A 14,980-nucleotide genomic window follows, 5' to 3' on the forward strand; every position below is an offset into this window, starting at 1 on the left:
CGAACACTGAAAGTCGATAAACGGTGATTCTCGCCACATTCGCACGTGGATCCTTTGGCGTGTCCAAAGCGTAAGTCAGGTCGCCTTTCGCAATTCAAGACGTCTGTTGCGGTTAGCCGTTGCTCTAGGAGCCTTCATTCACCGAAAGGATGTAGAACAGGGTTAGAAGAGACGAGGATACTTAGGTGTGTGTGAGAACGTCGATGCTAATGAGGACAAGGGGCTCAGGAATGCAAAGGTGGTGTGGGGCCCCGCGGAATGTGGAGGATCGACGCTCACCACCACATCCAACGTGAGCAAGACGATCAACAGAAGCACGACTTCAGCGTTCGACGGCGGGTACTACAAAGGTGTATGAGGTCCAGATAGGCACAAGACTGGACAAGATAGATGGAACTAGCGAGGGCCAGAAACTCAGACGCCGAGGGAGCTTGTGGCGATCACCATCATGCCTTGCAGATATAGGACAATTGGTGCATACGTGGTTTTCGAGGTTACCTGAGGATCAGTGCCGATACAAGAGAACGGCATGAATGCAGACACCATGCGTAAGTGACAGACTTGCATGGGTGTTACTTGCGAGGTTTATGACTCAACTAAGACTACCTGCCCTGTGTTGTCGATGTAAAGGCGAGGGACTCTGGAGATCGCCTCATCCGACAGACGCTGGAAGAGCTCGACAGTCTCGGCTTTGACACCGGCAGTGATGACACCCATATCTACAATATCTTCGAGAAACTCCAAAAAGACGGTGCGGGTGACAGGGTCGTTGAAACCCAAGAAGATGTGCTGGCGCGACTGCCCTGTTGCAAGGCCAGAGACATCAGGGGGGGCTGGGACGGTGTCCACGAACGAGCAGTCCACTTTATTGCTCACGCATCCCGCACAGGGACCCGGTAGAAGCTTGTCATGTCCGATGGTTGAGTGAACACAGAGCTGACCGTACGTTGCGCAGCGCTGGCAACGAGGGTCATCGACCCCTACGCCTTGGCCTTCTTGACCAGCACCTCGTAAACGAGGCCGCTTGGCTTCAGGCCCGTCTCCATCGCTACGATCATGCTCATGCTTGTGGTCCTGATCACCAGGCATCCTGTCAGAGCCGTCTTGTCCGCCGGTAGCATCATTGGCACCGGTGGGTGAGCGTGACGGTGCGCTGCCGTCATCGTCGGGGTCCGGATTGGCACTGTCGTCACCCTCGTCCTGGGACATGTGGCTGCCTTCACTGCCGGTATCACTACTGCTGTTGCTGCTCTTGCTGCCATCTGCGCTAGAGGCGCTTCCACCAGATCCGCTTTCAGATTGGGAAGGTTCGGAGTACCCGTTCGGCTGGAGGCGGTCGTCGTCCTCTGAGTGTGAGACTCCACTACTACCCAACGCCTCGTCGCTGCCTGAACCGTCTACATCTCCAGAGCCTGGAGAGGCGTTGTCTCCAACGTTCTGGTCATCCCCCTCGGGAGCGTGGATGAACAGTTGACTGAGGGTGGACACGGGCAGAGCAGGGATGGTGTAGGCTGTGTCGAGGTTAGCGGTAGTTGCCCGCAGGGCAGTCGTAGGCTCGGGGTGAACCGCGACGTGGAGATCGTTGGGACCGGCCATCTGTACCAGAGCCGTCTTGTAGCGGGAGGCTTGCTCGTGGCTCTCTGCGATCGCTCCCGGTCCAACTCCTGCAAAAGCAACAACCTGGTGTGAGTAACGAGCTGCTACACCAGCATGAGAAGGGCTCACAAGTCCGATTGGGGAGTGACAATCGATGGGAGCGAAGCAGAAGCCGGTGGCTTCGACGAGAGCGGTAAGCCGTTCTGGAAAGTTGCCAGCAGAGGACGTCATTCGGCCAGAAATGAGGATGGTGATGGTGGGTTGATGCGTTTCCGTCGAAGACCGGGCAGTCTTTATGTAGACCAGGCGTTCTTGAAGAGATCAGGGCAAGATGAACCTTTTAGCACGAAGCATGGACGATGAGGCAAACATGTTGCGGAGGACAGATCTCGTAGCATCATGGCATTCAAATCCTTGCAATCCAAAGTCGCTGGCAAGACGGCACAAGCAGGTAGAACATCGGAAGTAGTTGATTGACAGGTGGCTTGAAGTGCACAGGTTGTAAAGAACGTGTGGCCGAGGGATGGCTCCTCGAAAGAGCGATGGTGAGGGTTGAAGGTTGAAGTGAAGTTCGGACGTTCAGGTGAAGGTCGAACGTTTGATCGTGAATGATGATGCCATGGGTATCCTCCCCAGATCTAGATCTTCTTAGTCATCATGGTCTTGCAAGCCTGCGACGTAGACCAGATCAGCTGCTGAATAGACTTTCATAGATCTGCTATGGAACTTAAGAGTAATCAACATCGGGCGGAAAGCCGAAGATGACCGTGTCACTCCGGGCTGATGGCGATCGTCCCGTCGGTATGCATGCGAACCTCGCCGACCAAAGCCTCAGCTCTGCTTGCCAAGTCGTCGTAGAGAGCGAGGGAGCGAGCCTTGGTGTCATCAGAGATGTGGCCCACGGTGCCGAGCTCATCCAGCACTTCGCAAAACAGCTCGCGAGTAGCAGGTTTGCGAAGCCCGATCCAGCTATGGTGTGCCGGGGGTGCGGGTCCGGGGCTGCGACTGAGCGAGTCGGTCGCACTGGGGTTCGAATAGCGAAAAGAACAAGGAGCTTTGTCGATCTGGCAGCCCAGGCAGGCCTCCGGAACCATCTTGCCGTGGCCGAGGGTGGCGTGGACACAACGACGTCCGAAGACAGCGCAGCGGCGGCAGCGGGGGTCGCCGGTGGTTCGGGTTCTGCGGGGGTCATCCGGCAGACACTCGAGGGTGCTCCCCTGCGGGGGAAGAACGACATTGTCCCTGATGGTGAGGAGGGGATGCGGCGAGGAACGACTGCCATCAATAGTGTCGGTCATGGGGGCAAATTGCGCTGCCGGATCAGCAGCGGGCTCTCGAACGGGGTCCTCCTCCTGGCCGGCATCGACGTCGTAGACAGTTCCGTTGAAGACCGGCGACCTTAGGCAAGGCAGAGTGTAGGCGGTAGGGCCAGGGCGCGAGGAGGATGCGGTTGCCGGCACCGCCTGTGGCTCGCAGACAACGTTCAGGTCATCGTTGCTGGCCAAGAGCAGTAAGGCTTCTTTGAAACGGCGCGCTTGCCTGACAGAGGAGGGGACGACACCCTCTCCAACGCCCGACAGAGCGATCAACTGTAATCAGTACCTATCCCGGGTAAAGGATGTCCTTACCAAGCTATAGGGCGAGCGGCGGTCGAGGGTTACGAATGAGTAGCCGGCTGCCTTGATCCTGGCCTGCACGGCCGCCTCAACGGTGTCGAACTCTGGCGGGAACGGTGGGCTGTCCATAGTGGTGTTGATACCTGCAGCGAGCAGAGCGATGGCTACACAGGCCAAGGTTGAGAGATGAGAGATGAAAGGAAAGCCCGGTGAGAATGGTGACGATATCTAGGTGGTGCGAACAAGGGTGCCGAGGGCGGCGGTGCGACGATCGAGCAGGGCGTCAAGGCCGTGTACTTCCGGGGTCGTGATGGTGCCGCCAGCCTCTGTGATGACCTATGCCGATGCCATGTTGATGAGGAATGCTCTAATGTCGGCCCGCGTGCACTCGAACTTGAACGGGCTCGGAAGAAGTGATCATGCCCGAGATAAGAGGTAAAGGTTGGGCCGTGGATGATGCGATATCACCGCTGACGAGACATCACAGCAGTGACCTTGGGCAAAACTGCAGAGCCTAGGGCAGCGCCGCGGTATCGAGCACGATAGGTCAGTGTGGACCTTAATGGTTCCACCATTGTGGCAGTGGTAGGTCGATACCCAAGCGTGCGTAGACCATTGCTCGACACTGAAGGTACTGCGGCACCCCATTGGACTCGTCCGGAGGCCAGACAGCTCCTATGGCCTGGGCGAGAGAGCTGAGAAACTGAGGGTCATACAGTAACTCTCGCTGATCGCGAGGTAGACCCTCTTCAGGCGGGGGGACCTCTACGTGAGGATCGGGCCTGCTGGGGACGGCATCGCGCCTTCTGCCATAGTCGTCCACGCCGTAGTCTTCGAAGAATTGCATTGTCTGGTCATCGGGAATGTCGAGATGCTCTCTGTCCTCTTGGACATGAAGAGATTCAAGTGTGTCGAAGTATTGAATGGCGTTGATATTGACTCGACGTGCTAGCTCCTGGTTCTCTGCCCAGAGCTTCGCCGGGCTCTTGTTTCCGGCTGTTCGGATACGGTGTTTGTCCCAGACGTCGCAGAACGATTTGAGAGCCTCGTTCAAGACTGGCAGGTAGACATAGTGAAGAGCCCAGAGGTCAAGGTTGTTGCTTGACGACATGTAACCCAGCGACTCGAGTTTGTGGAACAGGTCACGGTATCTACTGGTGCAGAACCCTTGGACGTCGACCCACATGCGCTCAATGCGCTGGTTTCGAGTGGACGGGCCCTGGATGAAAGTCCCTCTCCAGCGACCTTTGGAATCGACGGTCCCTCTGACTTCCTCAAGACGCTTCTTGACGCCGAGATTCTCCCCACCATAATCGACTCGTACCCGCGAGGGCCAGCCCCAAAGGGTCGTGGCCTCAAGGAAGCAGTCCTCCACGGTAGCAGCAAGGTTGTTGCTGGATGCTCGGAGAAAGACAACGCGGCGTGAGAAGCCGTCGACACCACCATGAATGACGATCTTCCAAGGGTTGAGCTTGTGATGACCATCGATATGCCACAGAGAGTTGATCCATGGCACACGGTATACACGGCGAAGTCGAGCACGGATCCAGCGGTCCCACGTCCCACTGGGATTGAGGCGGCGACAGGCCTCCGCAACACGTTTCTGCGGTACGTGGATACCTCCCTCCAAGAGATAAGTGTGGATAGCCCGATACCCCTGGTCGCCGGAACCCCGGAGGTAAGCAGCTTTGATAGCCTTGTCGAGGTCTTCATCGGTGATGACTGTCATGTTGCGCCGATTGACCCCGAGCTCCTTCGCGCGACGCCGGACAGTCCGCTCGCTACACATCGCTATGGGGGCGATCTGAGCGTACGTCATGTCGGGGATACTGAGCAGGTACAGGAGATGGGCGATGTCGAGGTTCAACCGCGGGGCGCCCTGCTGGCCGGGGAGGGACTTCAAACGGACCATGAAGTGATCGCGTGGGTCGATTCCTTCGTTAATGAACGACTGCTGAGCAGACAGGTTGGCGAGTATCATCTGGAAATCGCGGTGTAGTTCGGTGAACTTGTCACGCGGCACAGCGCTGTAGTAGTCCTCCCAGCCATGAACCAGGTCCTCTGCCATGCGGATATAGTCTCCAAGAAGTGAGTAGTCGCGGTCCCGAGGCTCTGCGTTAAGCCAGGTCGCGATAGGGACGAGTTCTAGGTCGAAGATACCCTCCATCTCGATGATATCTTGGTCGGACAGGTCGGCTGAAGGCTTTGACGGACGAAAGTACCGCAACCCGGGCCGCTCAACAACTTCTGAAGACATGGTTCGATAGAGAAAAAAAAGCGCTACCGTCCTGTTGTGAGCATAGGTAGTTGACGGGCTTGGTGATAATGAGAATGATGAAAGACGACACTAATGCATTGAGTTGCAACTTGTCGAACCGAGGCTCCAGACGGAACTATATTTGTGGCCGTTGAGCGGCGCCATAGACCCTGGCGGTCTCGATCAATTTGGTTCCGGTCAGTGGGCCAGGAACCGCGGATGCGGGTGTCGAGTGTCGCTCGCGCGCGTGCCAGATCCATCATCCACCTGGGATCGTCATCAGTCGTCTGCACCATCGTCGCCCTTCAGTCTCTGAACAAACCACACACACACTTGCATCTCTATCTTCTTTCCTCAACTCTCCCTCCAACGTCTTCATCTCAAGCTCCGTTTCCCGTGCCATCCGCGTCCCGTTTCCAGTCGTCTCGTCTCGTCCGTTTCGTTCACGTTCCCCACCACTTTCCGGCTGGTCTTCCCCTCCCTTCCTTTCTCGGCGGTGTCTGAAGGAAGGAATCAGGCGGACAGCGCGCGCGAGTAGACAAGGCAGGACCAGGCATGGGTTTGCCACCTAAGCCCGGAGGGCAGCCTCCCCTTCCTGCTGGGCCGGCGCCGAACTATGGCGGCGGGCAGGACCCGCAGGCCGCGCATGCTGCAGCATGGGCTGCTTACTATCAGGTGAGTGGCAGCTACTGTCACGACTTTCCTGAAGCACCCCAGGCGCAAGGGTACAACACGGCGGGTTACAATGCTGGCGCGGCTCAGCCGAGCGCCGGTGCGGGCGGGACGCCTCCGAACCCGTACGCCAACTACGGCTACGGGGCCGGGGCGAGCCATGCGCAGAACCCGGGCTATAACGCGGCCGCGGGGTACCAGCAGCCGTATTCTGGCCAGCAACAGGGTCAGAGCTACCGTCCGCCTCCTCCTCAGCAGCAGGGTTACAACAACTACAACCAAGCGAACCAGCAAGGTTACAACAACTACCAGGGTGGGCCCGGCGGTGGCCAGGGCTACAACAACTACAACGGCCAGGGGGCCGGGTACACGCCACAGCCCAACCAGCCCTACTTCCCCCAGCAGGCGCAGTCGGGCTCGTACATGTCAGGAGGCGGTAGTGGATCCGGCGGCGGCGGCGGCGGGGGCGGCGGGGGGGGCGGCGATCGCGGCCGAGGCGGCAACAGGCCGTACCAGCCGCAGTCGCGCAATGTGTCGGGAGCGTCCAACCCGCCCCGGCCGCCCAGCGGAGGCTTCCCGCGGAGGCTTCCCGCCTGCGAAGCGTCCGCGCTTCGATGGCCCAGGCGGCGGCGGGGGCCAGAACGGCTCACCGCAAGGCGCCTCGGGCGGCAACTTGCCCCCTCGACCTCCCGGAGGCCGTCCGCAGCAGAACTACTCGGGCATGGCTCGACCCATGAGTAACAATCGTGGTGGCGGTCCCATCCCCCGCATCGGGTTCGGAGGTCCGGGAGGACGTGGTGGCGGCGGCGGCGGCCAAGGAGGTGGCATGCGCGGAGGCGGCGGTATGCGTGGAGGCGGCCCTATGCGCGGAGGCATGCAGCGCCCCGGCCAGAGGAGGGACAACTTCCGCCAGCCCGGGCCTCACACCCAGGGCCAGGGGAAGCGTGTCGACCAGAGCCCCCGCATGGACCGCAAGCGCAAGGAGAAGACGGAGGCCAAGACGACGATGACCGACTTCCGCATCGTCGGCATCGAGGTCAAGTCGCTCGACTGGTCCTGGGGCCTGATTGGGGAGCACGTCTTTGAGGAAGACGAGAAGGAGAAGGAGCCCGAGAAGACCGAGGTCAAGGAGGAGCGCAAGGAGGAGCCTGCCGCCAAGGACGAGAAGAAGGAAGAGGATGAGGAGGAACCGAAGGAGCCCCCGTCAGAAGCCAAGGAGGAGGAGGCGAAGGAGGAGAAGCCCGATGCCAAGCCCGAGGTCAAGGAAGAGATGAAGGAGGGCGCGGAGGCCGACGAGGCTGCCGAGCCCACAGTTGGCGCGAAGCGCAAGGCGAAGCCGTCAAGCATTGACGGTGACGAGTCCCCGAAGAAGCGCTCCTCGTCCTTCGTCTCGCACAAGGACTCTGGCTCCGGTGGTGAGAGGAACGTCCTCTCCTCACCTGAGTCGAACCAGAACCGCTTCCGCATCTACTTCGAGTCCCCGCCCGAGCTGGACCGCGTGCCTAAGAGCGCGCGCAGGAATCCGAACAAGCGCTGGAGGCGCGAGAGCTCGAGCGTTGCTCCCAGCCGCCTTGGCGAGGTCGAGGAGCACGATGAGGAGAATGCCGAGGACCACGGCGACCACGCCGAGCACTCTGAGGCTCAACCCGAGGGCGAGGCCAAGCCGGCCGATGCTGAGGCGGAGTCCAAGGAGGCCAAGGAGAGCGAGGCGAAGCCCCAGCCCGAAGCCGAGCCCAAGGCTGAGACCGAGGCGCAGCCTGAGCCCTCCGAGTCCAAGGACGAGGAGAAGAAGGAGGACGGCGGCGAGGAGGCTGGCGACGTGTCGATGGTATCCGCGTCGGGAGACGCAGCCGAGGACACCGCTGCCGCCGTCGAGGCGGCTCTCGCCGAGTCGGCCCAGAACACAGCCAGCGCCTACGGCAACCGAACGACGAAGAGCCGCTCGCGCCGGTGGTCCACCAGTAGTCTTGAGAGCCACCAGAGCGATGCGCACGCCCTGGGCGCTGAGGACCCGAACGTGCCCCAGCCGTCCGTGAACCGCGTCTCGGTCTTGTACGAGGAGAGCTCGCGCCGCCTCGTGTTTGACGCGAGCGTCGTCAGCAAGATCCGCATCTTCCGCGGCGAGGGCAGGATTGAGGTCGATCTTCTCCCTCAGCCGGCCGAGGCGAAGCCCGACGCCAAGGCTGAGGAGAAGGTGGAGGAGAAGCCTGACGCCAAGCCGGAGGGCGAGGGCGAGGAGAAGCCAACTGACGAGTCCGAGGAAAAGAAGACCGAGGCCGCTGACGAGGCCAAGCCCGAGGAGAAGGATGACCTGCCTAAGGGCGTTCTGGTGAGCTACAATTTCCTCTGCAAGCTAACCCCAGGTCGAGACGTATGACCCCGCTGAGCAGCGTTTCATCAGCGTCACGCGGGACAAACTTGCCTCCTTGTCTGACGATGGTTCCCTTCCGCCGCTGCACCGCGTCAACCCCGGCCAAGGCGTCACGCTCACGGTGTACCTGAACAAGAAGAAGCCGCTGTCTGAGCCCAAGTGGTGCCGCACGAATCAGGCCGATGAGTGGCTGTGGGAGCAATTCGGTCGTCGCTCCGAGTCTGGCTGGCGCGGCAAGTTGGAGATCATGGACCCCGATGCCCCTCCGACTCTCGCCACGATCTTGGACGCGTGGAAGACGTCTTCCTCCTCGGGAACGGCCGCGGACAGGGGGGCGTTCACTGCCTCCTTGCTCGCGAGCCCGAACGACCTGCTCGAGATCCTCCTCCGCCTGACACGGGGAGAGCGCAACCCGACTGCGTCGATCGGAACCGGCCCCACGAGCGCCAATGGTCCTTTAGCCACGGCGATAAGGGCTGACTCGCCCTACGCGTCCCATCAGACGCATGTCAGTCTGGCTATTCTGGCCATGTACCGCCTCACGACCGAGTATGCGGCGCAGGCGGGGCAGAGCGACGTCCTCAACGAGAAGATTGCGGACATCATCAAGTCTCTCCCCACGCACATGATTCACAAGTCCCTCGATGGGCTGTACAAGGAGTGGCAGAAGGCTGGCAACTCGGGCAACGCTGCCTCTGAAGCTCCTGCCTCGTAAAGCGCACTGTCGAGATGAAGCGTTGATGTGTCGAAGTGAGTCGACGTGAGTCCCCGCTCTCCACTATTCCTCCGCATTGGAGAACCCAGAACTACCATCCTGATATGGGGAGAATCGAAAGAGGGAGGAGAAGGACTAGAGGAGGATGCGTGAAAAGGAAAGAGGTGAATGAGAAGAGGATGAAGAAGAGAAAGAGAAAGAAGTTCACTGGCTATCATAATCCATCCCCCATTTTCTACTGTTCTACGTTGTGTGATTCCCCCTTTACCCTCTTGTCCTCGTGCGCGTGTGCGAACACTGGGCGGGCTGCAGGTCGCAGCTGCCGCTCTGACTCACACTCACTGTCTCTCACAATGGCTCGTTGTTGGACTGGACGTATCCTCAACCACTATCGCACCGTTGGACATCACAGGCTCTGCATCCTCCAGACGAGCACCGTTGGATTTCCTCACACAGCTCGTGGTTGAACTCTTACCCAGAATCTTTCCTCGTGGTGGCCGCATCTCTCAGTGTTGGTCCCGAACCACTTACACATGTCTTCCACTGTTGTCAGATGGTCAGTTGAATGCTTAATCCCCTCGTTAAACGTTTATCATTCCATGACACCCCTCTGGCGCCCCCCGTCGCTTGGTCCTGCTTTCATACCGTCGCCTTCTCACTGGTCCTTCCACCCCTGCACTGTCTCAACTCGCTCATCTCCGACCGGCATCACAGTCTCAAATATTCACTGGTAAGTCCCCCCCTGACAGTGTAACGAAAGGCAGCCTAGACCGTGTATGCATTCAAACCCAATGTTGCGTCATATTCCGAACATTTGGCGGCGTGAAGCGGCATGTAGTCTCGATCTCCGGTTCCTGCGGCAACTGCGGCACTGGCCGGGCATTGTGTGCGGCCGGCGGCAGCGTGCGGGCTCCACCCAGCAGTGCAAGAGCGGCCATGCTGATAAAGCAAAAGTCTTAGCGGCGGACCCCTCCAACTTCCGTCTATCGGGTTGAGATAGCGGTGGCAAACGCTAGCATCTCCCAGGATGACATCAGGAACGGCCACGAAGGATCCACGACACGCCGCATTCGACTTTTGCCGCCAGCTTCTGCCAGCGCTTTGCAGGCCGTGTCCCCGCATCCCCCGCGGATCGGCTTTGCGCCCGGTGGCAGGGCAGAGGTCAAGCCAAAGGGTACACGGCGGCGGCCGCTCACCAAGCGACGCTTGGGCCAATCATTCCAGTTATCTTTGGTAAAATTTAATCCCGGATTCGCTGAGCCATGCAACTTGAAGCCATTCTGGCCGACACTGTGCTCGGCCGCAGGGATCCGGTTATACCTGCCAAGCAGCTGCCGGAGCCCGCGTCCCTGGCCACCCGTACCACCGTCATACAGGATGCATCGCACGCGTCCGGGGTTTGCTAGCAGTGTCGAGCTGTCGAGTGGGTATGCGGGTATGGGTAATCGTGGGCCGCTGCTACCCTGGAAAGTCTGCTGGGCCGGGCAAGCCGGACACACCGCTTAACGTGCCGTGCGTGCCGCCGAGCCGCCAGACCTGACAACACTTTGCCGCAACCGCAACGAACACGACCGCGCAAAAGAATATTTACCATAATACCCGGTGATTCTTGACTCTCAACTTTACACTCTTCTTCACATCACTTAGACAACTTTAGACAACAATGAGCGCCGTTCCCAAGGGAGACTACGAGGGCATTCGTAACGAGGTCCGCAAGATCCTCAAGAAGCCCGGATACGACGACGGTTCCATCGGTCCCGTCCTGGTCCGGTGAGTACGAGTGGCAAGCAAGCAGCGAGCGCAGCGAGCGCGTCCAGCGGCGCCGGCGAAAGGGAGCTGGCCATTATGTCCCGCGACATGCAGTCGCCACCTTGCGACTGGCCGCTCTGCCTAGGATACTGCGCTGCGCTCGCTCAACCCTCTCCTGCGATGAATTAATGCTGACAAACAGCCTCGCCTGGCACGCGTCTGGCACCTACTCTGCCAAGGACAAGAACGGCGGCTCGAACGGTGCGGGTATGCGCTTCGCCCCCGAGTCGGACGACGGCGCCAACGCCGGCCTCGAGTTCGCCCGCCAGTTCCTCGACCCCATCGCTGAGGCTAACCCCTGGATCTCGCGCGCCGACCTCTGGAGTGAGTACATCTTGCGTCGCGCGAAAGTGAGGCGCTCCTCTCCATAATCCCAGCATCCACTACCCTCTCCTCTTGCAGTTTGCATCAGCAGCAGATGGCCACAAGCATACGGAAAGCGGGCGCAGCGGTAGATGCCGCTACGGACGATCGGGTGGCCGATTTTTCGATAGCTCGCTTTTCGGAACCTTTAGTGGTGGCGACCGCCGCCCGCTAGTCTTTCGCTCCGACGAGCCGAAGATTCGGCATGCTACTTGCTTGTGGAGGCCGCTGGCCGCCCCGTATCGGAATACGAATGCTTGGCTCTTCTCTTGCATTGCCGTTGCATTGCATTTGCATTTGCAGCTATGGATGCGCCCTGGTGTGCGACCGCGGTATCATAGTGACTCCGCTGTCTGCCGGCACTTCCGCGGATCGCGCTGGTCACATGCACCCCCTTCCCACAATTAGCTCCGACACGTGAACATTTCAGCTAACAAACCTCAGCTCTTGCTGGTGTCACCGCCGTCGAGGCGATGGGTGGCCCCGTCGTCCCCTGGAAGCCTGGCCGCACCGACTTCCAGTCCGCGAAGCACGCCTCGGAGTACCGTGGCAACATTGCCGACCGCCTCCCCGATGCGGCCCAGGGCGCGCAGCACATCCGTGACATTTTCTACCGCATGGGATTCAACGACCAGGAGATTGTCGCGCTCTCGGGCGCGCACAACCTGGGCCGGTGCCACCGGGACCGGTCCGGCTTCGAGGGCCCGTGGGTCGTGAACCCGACGCGGTTCTCGAACCAGTACTTCCGCCTCCTGACCACGCGCAAGTGGACGCCGAAGAAGTGGGACGGCCCGCTGCAGTACGAGACCGTCGTCGCCGGCAAGGAGCTCATGATGCTCCCCACCGACCTGGCGCTCATCGAGGACGACAAGTTCCGCCCCTACGTCGAGCAGTATGCCAAGGACCAGAAGCTCTTCTTCAAGGACTTTGCGGCCGCTTTCGGAAAGCTCATCGACCTCGGCATCAACCGCGACGCGAACGGGCTCGCGTCCGTTGGCGGATGCCCCTTTGCTGGCGCCGCGCGCTCCAACCTGTAATTCTTGTCGTAGCACCTTTACACTTAGACCAATGCATATATTAGACTAGACAAGGCGTAGCAGGGGCGCAGTGAAGTGCAAAGTCGACTCGTCGGGTCGCTTAGGTCCGCAACACAGTCGGCGGCCTGCTCCCGGCTGCAAAAACTCATGCCAAGCCCGCACAAAGACACCCTGGCCAATACGGTCCGCGATATTATACATGACAGCAGAGTAGATTGTTGTAACGTAAAACAAAAAGAGTACACTCCCCTCCTTTCTCTCTCTACGCGACACTGAGGTCGACCAGAATCGTGATGATGCCGAGGACAATCTCCATCCCGCTGAGCTTGTCAGTTATGAACTCCAACAGCTGTGCAACTCACATAAGAACAATGACAATGGCCTCGAGATGCTCGCCGTGCGACGAGTTGACGCTCTCCTTGAGCAGCTTGAGCATGTCCTGGAGTACCTGCGTGTCAGTTCTCCACTAGTGGTGGTGGTAACTCACATCGACACGCGCGTTCAGGAGATCTATCCGCTGCCCGATCTCGAGATACTCGCGGAACGCGTTGTACAGCGGTTCCAGATCCGGGAATGACCTGTGGGGTTAGATTTCAACTATGACCGATCATCTTGCGCATGTCGAACACGCACCAGAAGAATTCCTGTCAGTCAGCTTCGCTACAGGAGGAATTAGCTTACCGGAGAGTCCAGAATCGAGCCGACGAGATTGATGTTGATGCGCAGGATGAAGAGGTTGCCGATCTGCTTCATGATCTCGCTGCGGGGAAGCTGATATCAGTTGACAGTCAGCGTTACAAAAACTCACGCCAATCTTTCCCGTCTCGCTCAGTTTCTTCGGAATGTCCTTTGTCTGCTCGATCGTGCCGCTGATGAGCTCCTCGAAGAGCGAGATCTTGACTGACTGCGAGAGGGCATGCGACAGCGCCAGTTTCGTCCTGAGATTAGCTGAAGCCACGCACACGAGCCAGCTCACATGTAGGAGGATCCTTTGCGCAGCGTGATGACGTCGTTGTAGATGCTGTTGTCAGCTAACCCGTCGCGCGTAGATAGCCTACCGAGAGTAATCGGCGTAGTAGAAGTTGAGGTCCTCCATCTCAATGTCCTCGGCCGAGAGACGCTCGACTTCGAACTTCTTCCTGTTTTCGTCAGTTCGTCGACAATTCTACAACTCACAGGCTGCGGAGGAACTGCTTCTCCTCCTTCTCAGTCATGCCCCAGATGACGACGGTGCCGTACTCGAACAAGAAGACGTCGGGAACCCAGTCCTCCTCCTCCCAGTCGTCGTCATCTGTGTCGTTACCGTTGCCATTCGTTGACGAGTCTTCGCGTCTCCGGCCCAGACCGCCGGGCCGCTTCACGACGCCCGGACGGCGCTTGTACTCGTCCGTCGACCTCGAGGAGCCCGAGTCGACGTCGACGAGCTGGCCCTCGGGAACGTGGTGCGCTTTCGTCATCGGACTCCGGTGGATGCCGCTCGTCGAAGAAGGAGGAGGGAGGTACTGCGTGTACAGGCACTCAGCCTCGAAGAGGCGCGGGTGCGTGCGGTAGCTCGCAGGTCGGTTCGCGAGATATGTTTGCAGCGCCGGGAGGTTGTACGACCTGGTTGTTAGCTGGTCGTCCATAGCACGTGAGCTCACGCAGCAGTGCAGTACGCCGTCACTCGGGGGAGCTTCGCCTTCTCAGACCGCGTGAGCTTTTGCGCATCTCGACGCGCGGAACCGGCGGGAATCTGCGAAAGGGGCGTGTAGAACTGAGAATGTGGTTAGCAAGACAGTGTCGACAACCCACCTCGACACCCTCGCCTTCCTCCTCGATGACCTTGATGCCGCCCTCCTCATCCTCTTCGGGTATGGTCTCCTCAGGCTGAGTCGGAAGGACCTTGAGTTCTGCACGTCATAATGTCACAGCAAACGTTTCAGATTGAAAACAAATCACAGTCGAGGAGAAGTATGGTCAGCTTGGCACTCTGCACGGCGGTAACAGCTACACACTATTCGTGAGTTTTGATGTTCTGATGTTAGCTTATGATCCTATCGTCGTAGCATACCTCGTAGGTTGTCGGGGTTCTCGCGACTTTTGCTGCGGGGTGTAGGCGTGCGCATATGGCAACGGCAGGGTATTTGGAACGGACGGCATGGTGGTAGGTGCGCAAAGGGTGGGAAGGCAGGATGTAAAGATGTGTTTGGGTCGATATCTGGATTCGCGACCGTGTTCGAGGTCTCCTAGGTCGAAGGATACTTGAGTCAGGATGCTGGAGATGGAGGAAGAAACGACTGTGGTCGACAACAACTGACTGCTGGCAAGGCCAAGTACCAGGTGTGGAGAAACGCAGCCTGGGCTGGGCGGCAGACGCGGGGGTCACGTCATGCTGCTTCCGGCGGTGTATCGGGCGGGCAGGGCAGTTAGGGATTTTGATCCCGCCGGGCCGCCAAGCGATAACGATCGGCAGTGCGGACTCTCGTGGCGCCCCTGGGTGAGTATCGCTGATATCGTTGAGCTTTTCGCAACCATGGTATGATCCAAACACCTGACCTATGCATA

General features: G+C 59.3%; 3 protein-coding genes across 3 annotated transcripts; 2 read left to right on the plus strand and 1 right to left on the minus strand.

Moving 5' to 3' along the window:
* Positions 1-3,771: 3,771 nt before the first annotated feature.
* Positions 3,772-5,469, minus strand: A1Q1_04525 (uncharacterized protein; the record flags this gene model as incomplete). Its single annotated transcript, XM_014327958.1, has 1 exon — positions 3,772-5,469. One exon carries the CDS (start codon positions 5,467-5,469, stop codon positions 3,772-3,774), a length of 1,698 nt encoding a protein of 565 aa, XP_014183433.1.
* Positions 5,470-6,024: 555 nt separating this feature from the next.
* On the plus strand, positions 6,025-9,227 carry A1Q1_04526 (uncharacterized protein; the record flags this gene model as incomplete). Its single annotated transcript, XM_014327959.1, has 3 exons — positions 6,025-6,560; positions 6,658-8,470; positions 8,532-9,227. The coding sequence occupies 3 exons, from the start codon at positions 6,025-6,027 to the stop codon at positions 9,225-9,227; spliced, it is 3,045 nt and encodes a 1,014-aa protein (XP_014183434.1).
* Positions 9,228-10,890: 1,663 nt separating this feature from the next.
* On the plus strand, positions 10,891-12,436 carry A1Q1_04527 (uncharacterized protein; the record flags this gene model as incomplete). The annotated part of the gene is made up of 3 exons (XM_014327960.1): positions 10,891-10,997; positions 11,179-11,360; positions 11,844-12,436. The coding sequence occupies 3 exons, from the start codon at positions 10,891-10,893 to the stop codon at positions 12,434-12,436; spliced, it is 882 nt and encodes a 293-aa protein (XP_014183435.1).
* Positions 12,437-14,980: the final 2,544 nt, after the last annotated feature.

This window comes from Trichosporon asahii (genome assembly GCF_000293215.1).
Source record: "Trichosporon asahii var. asahii CBS 2479 unplaced genomic scaffold scaffold00005, whole genome shotgun sequence".
Taxonomy (NCBI): domain Eukaryota; kingdom Fungi; phylum Basidiomycota; class Tremellomycetes; order Trichosporonales; family Trichosporonaceae; genus Trichosporon; species Trichosporon asahii.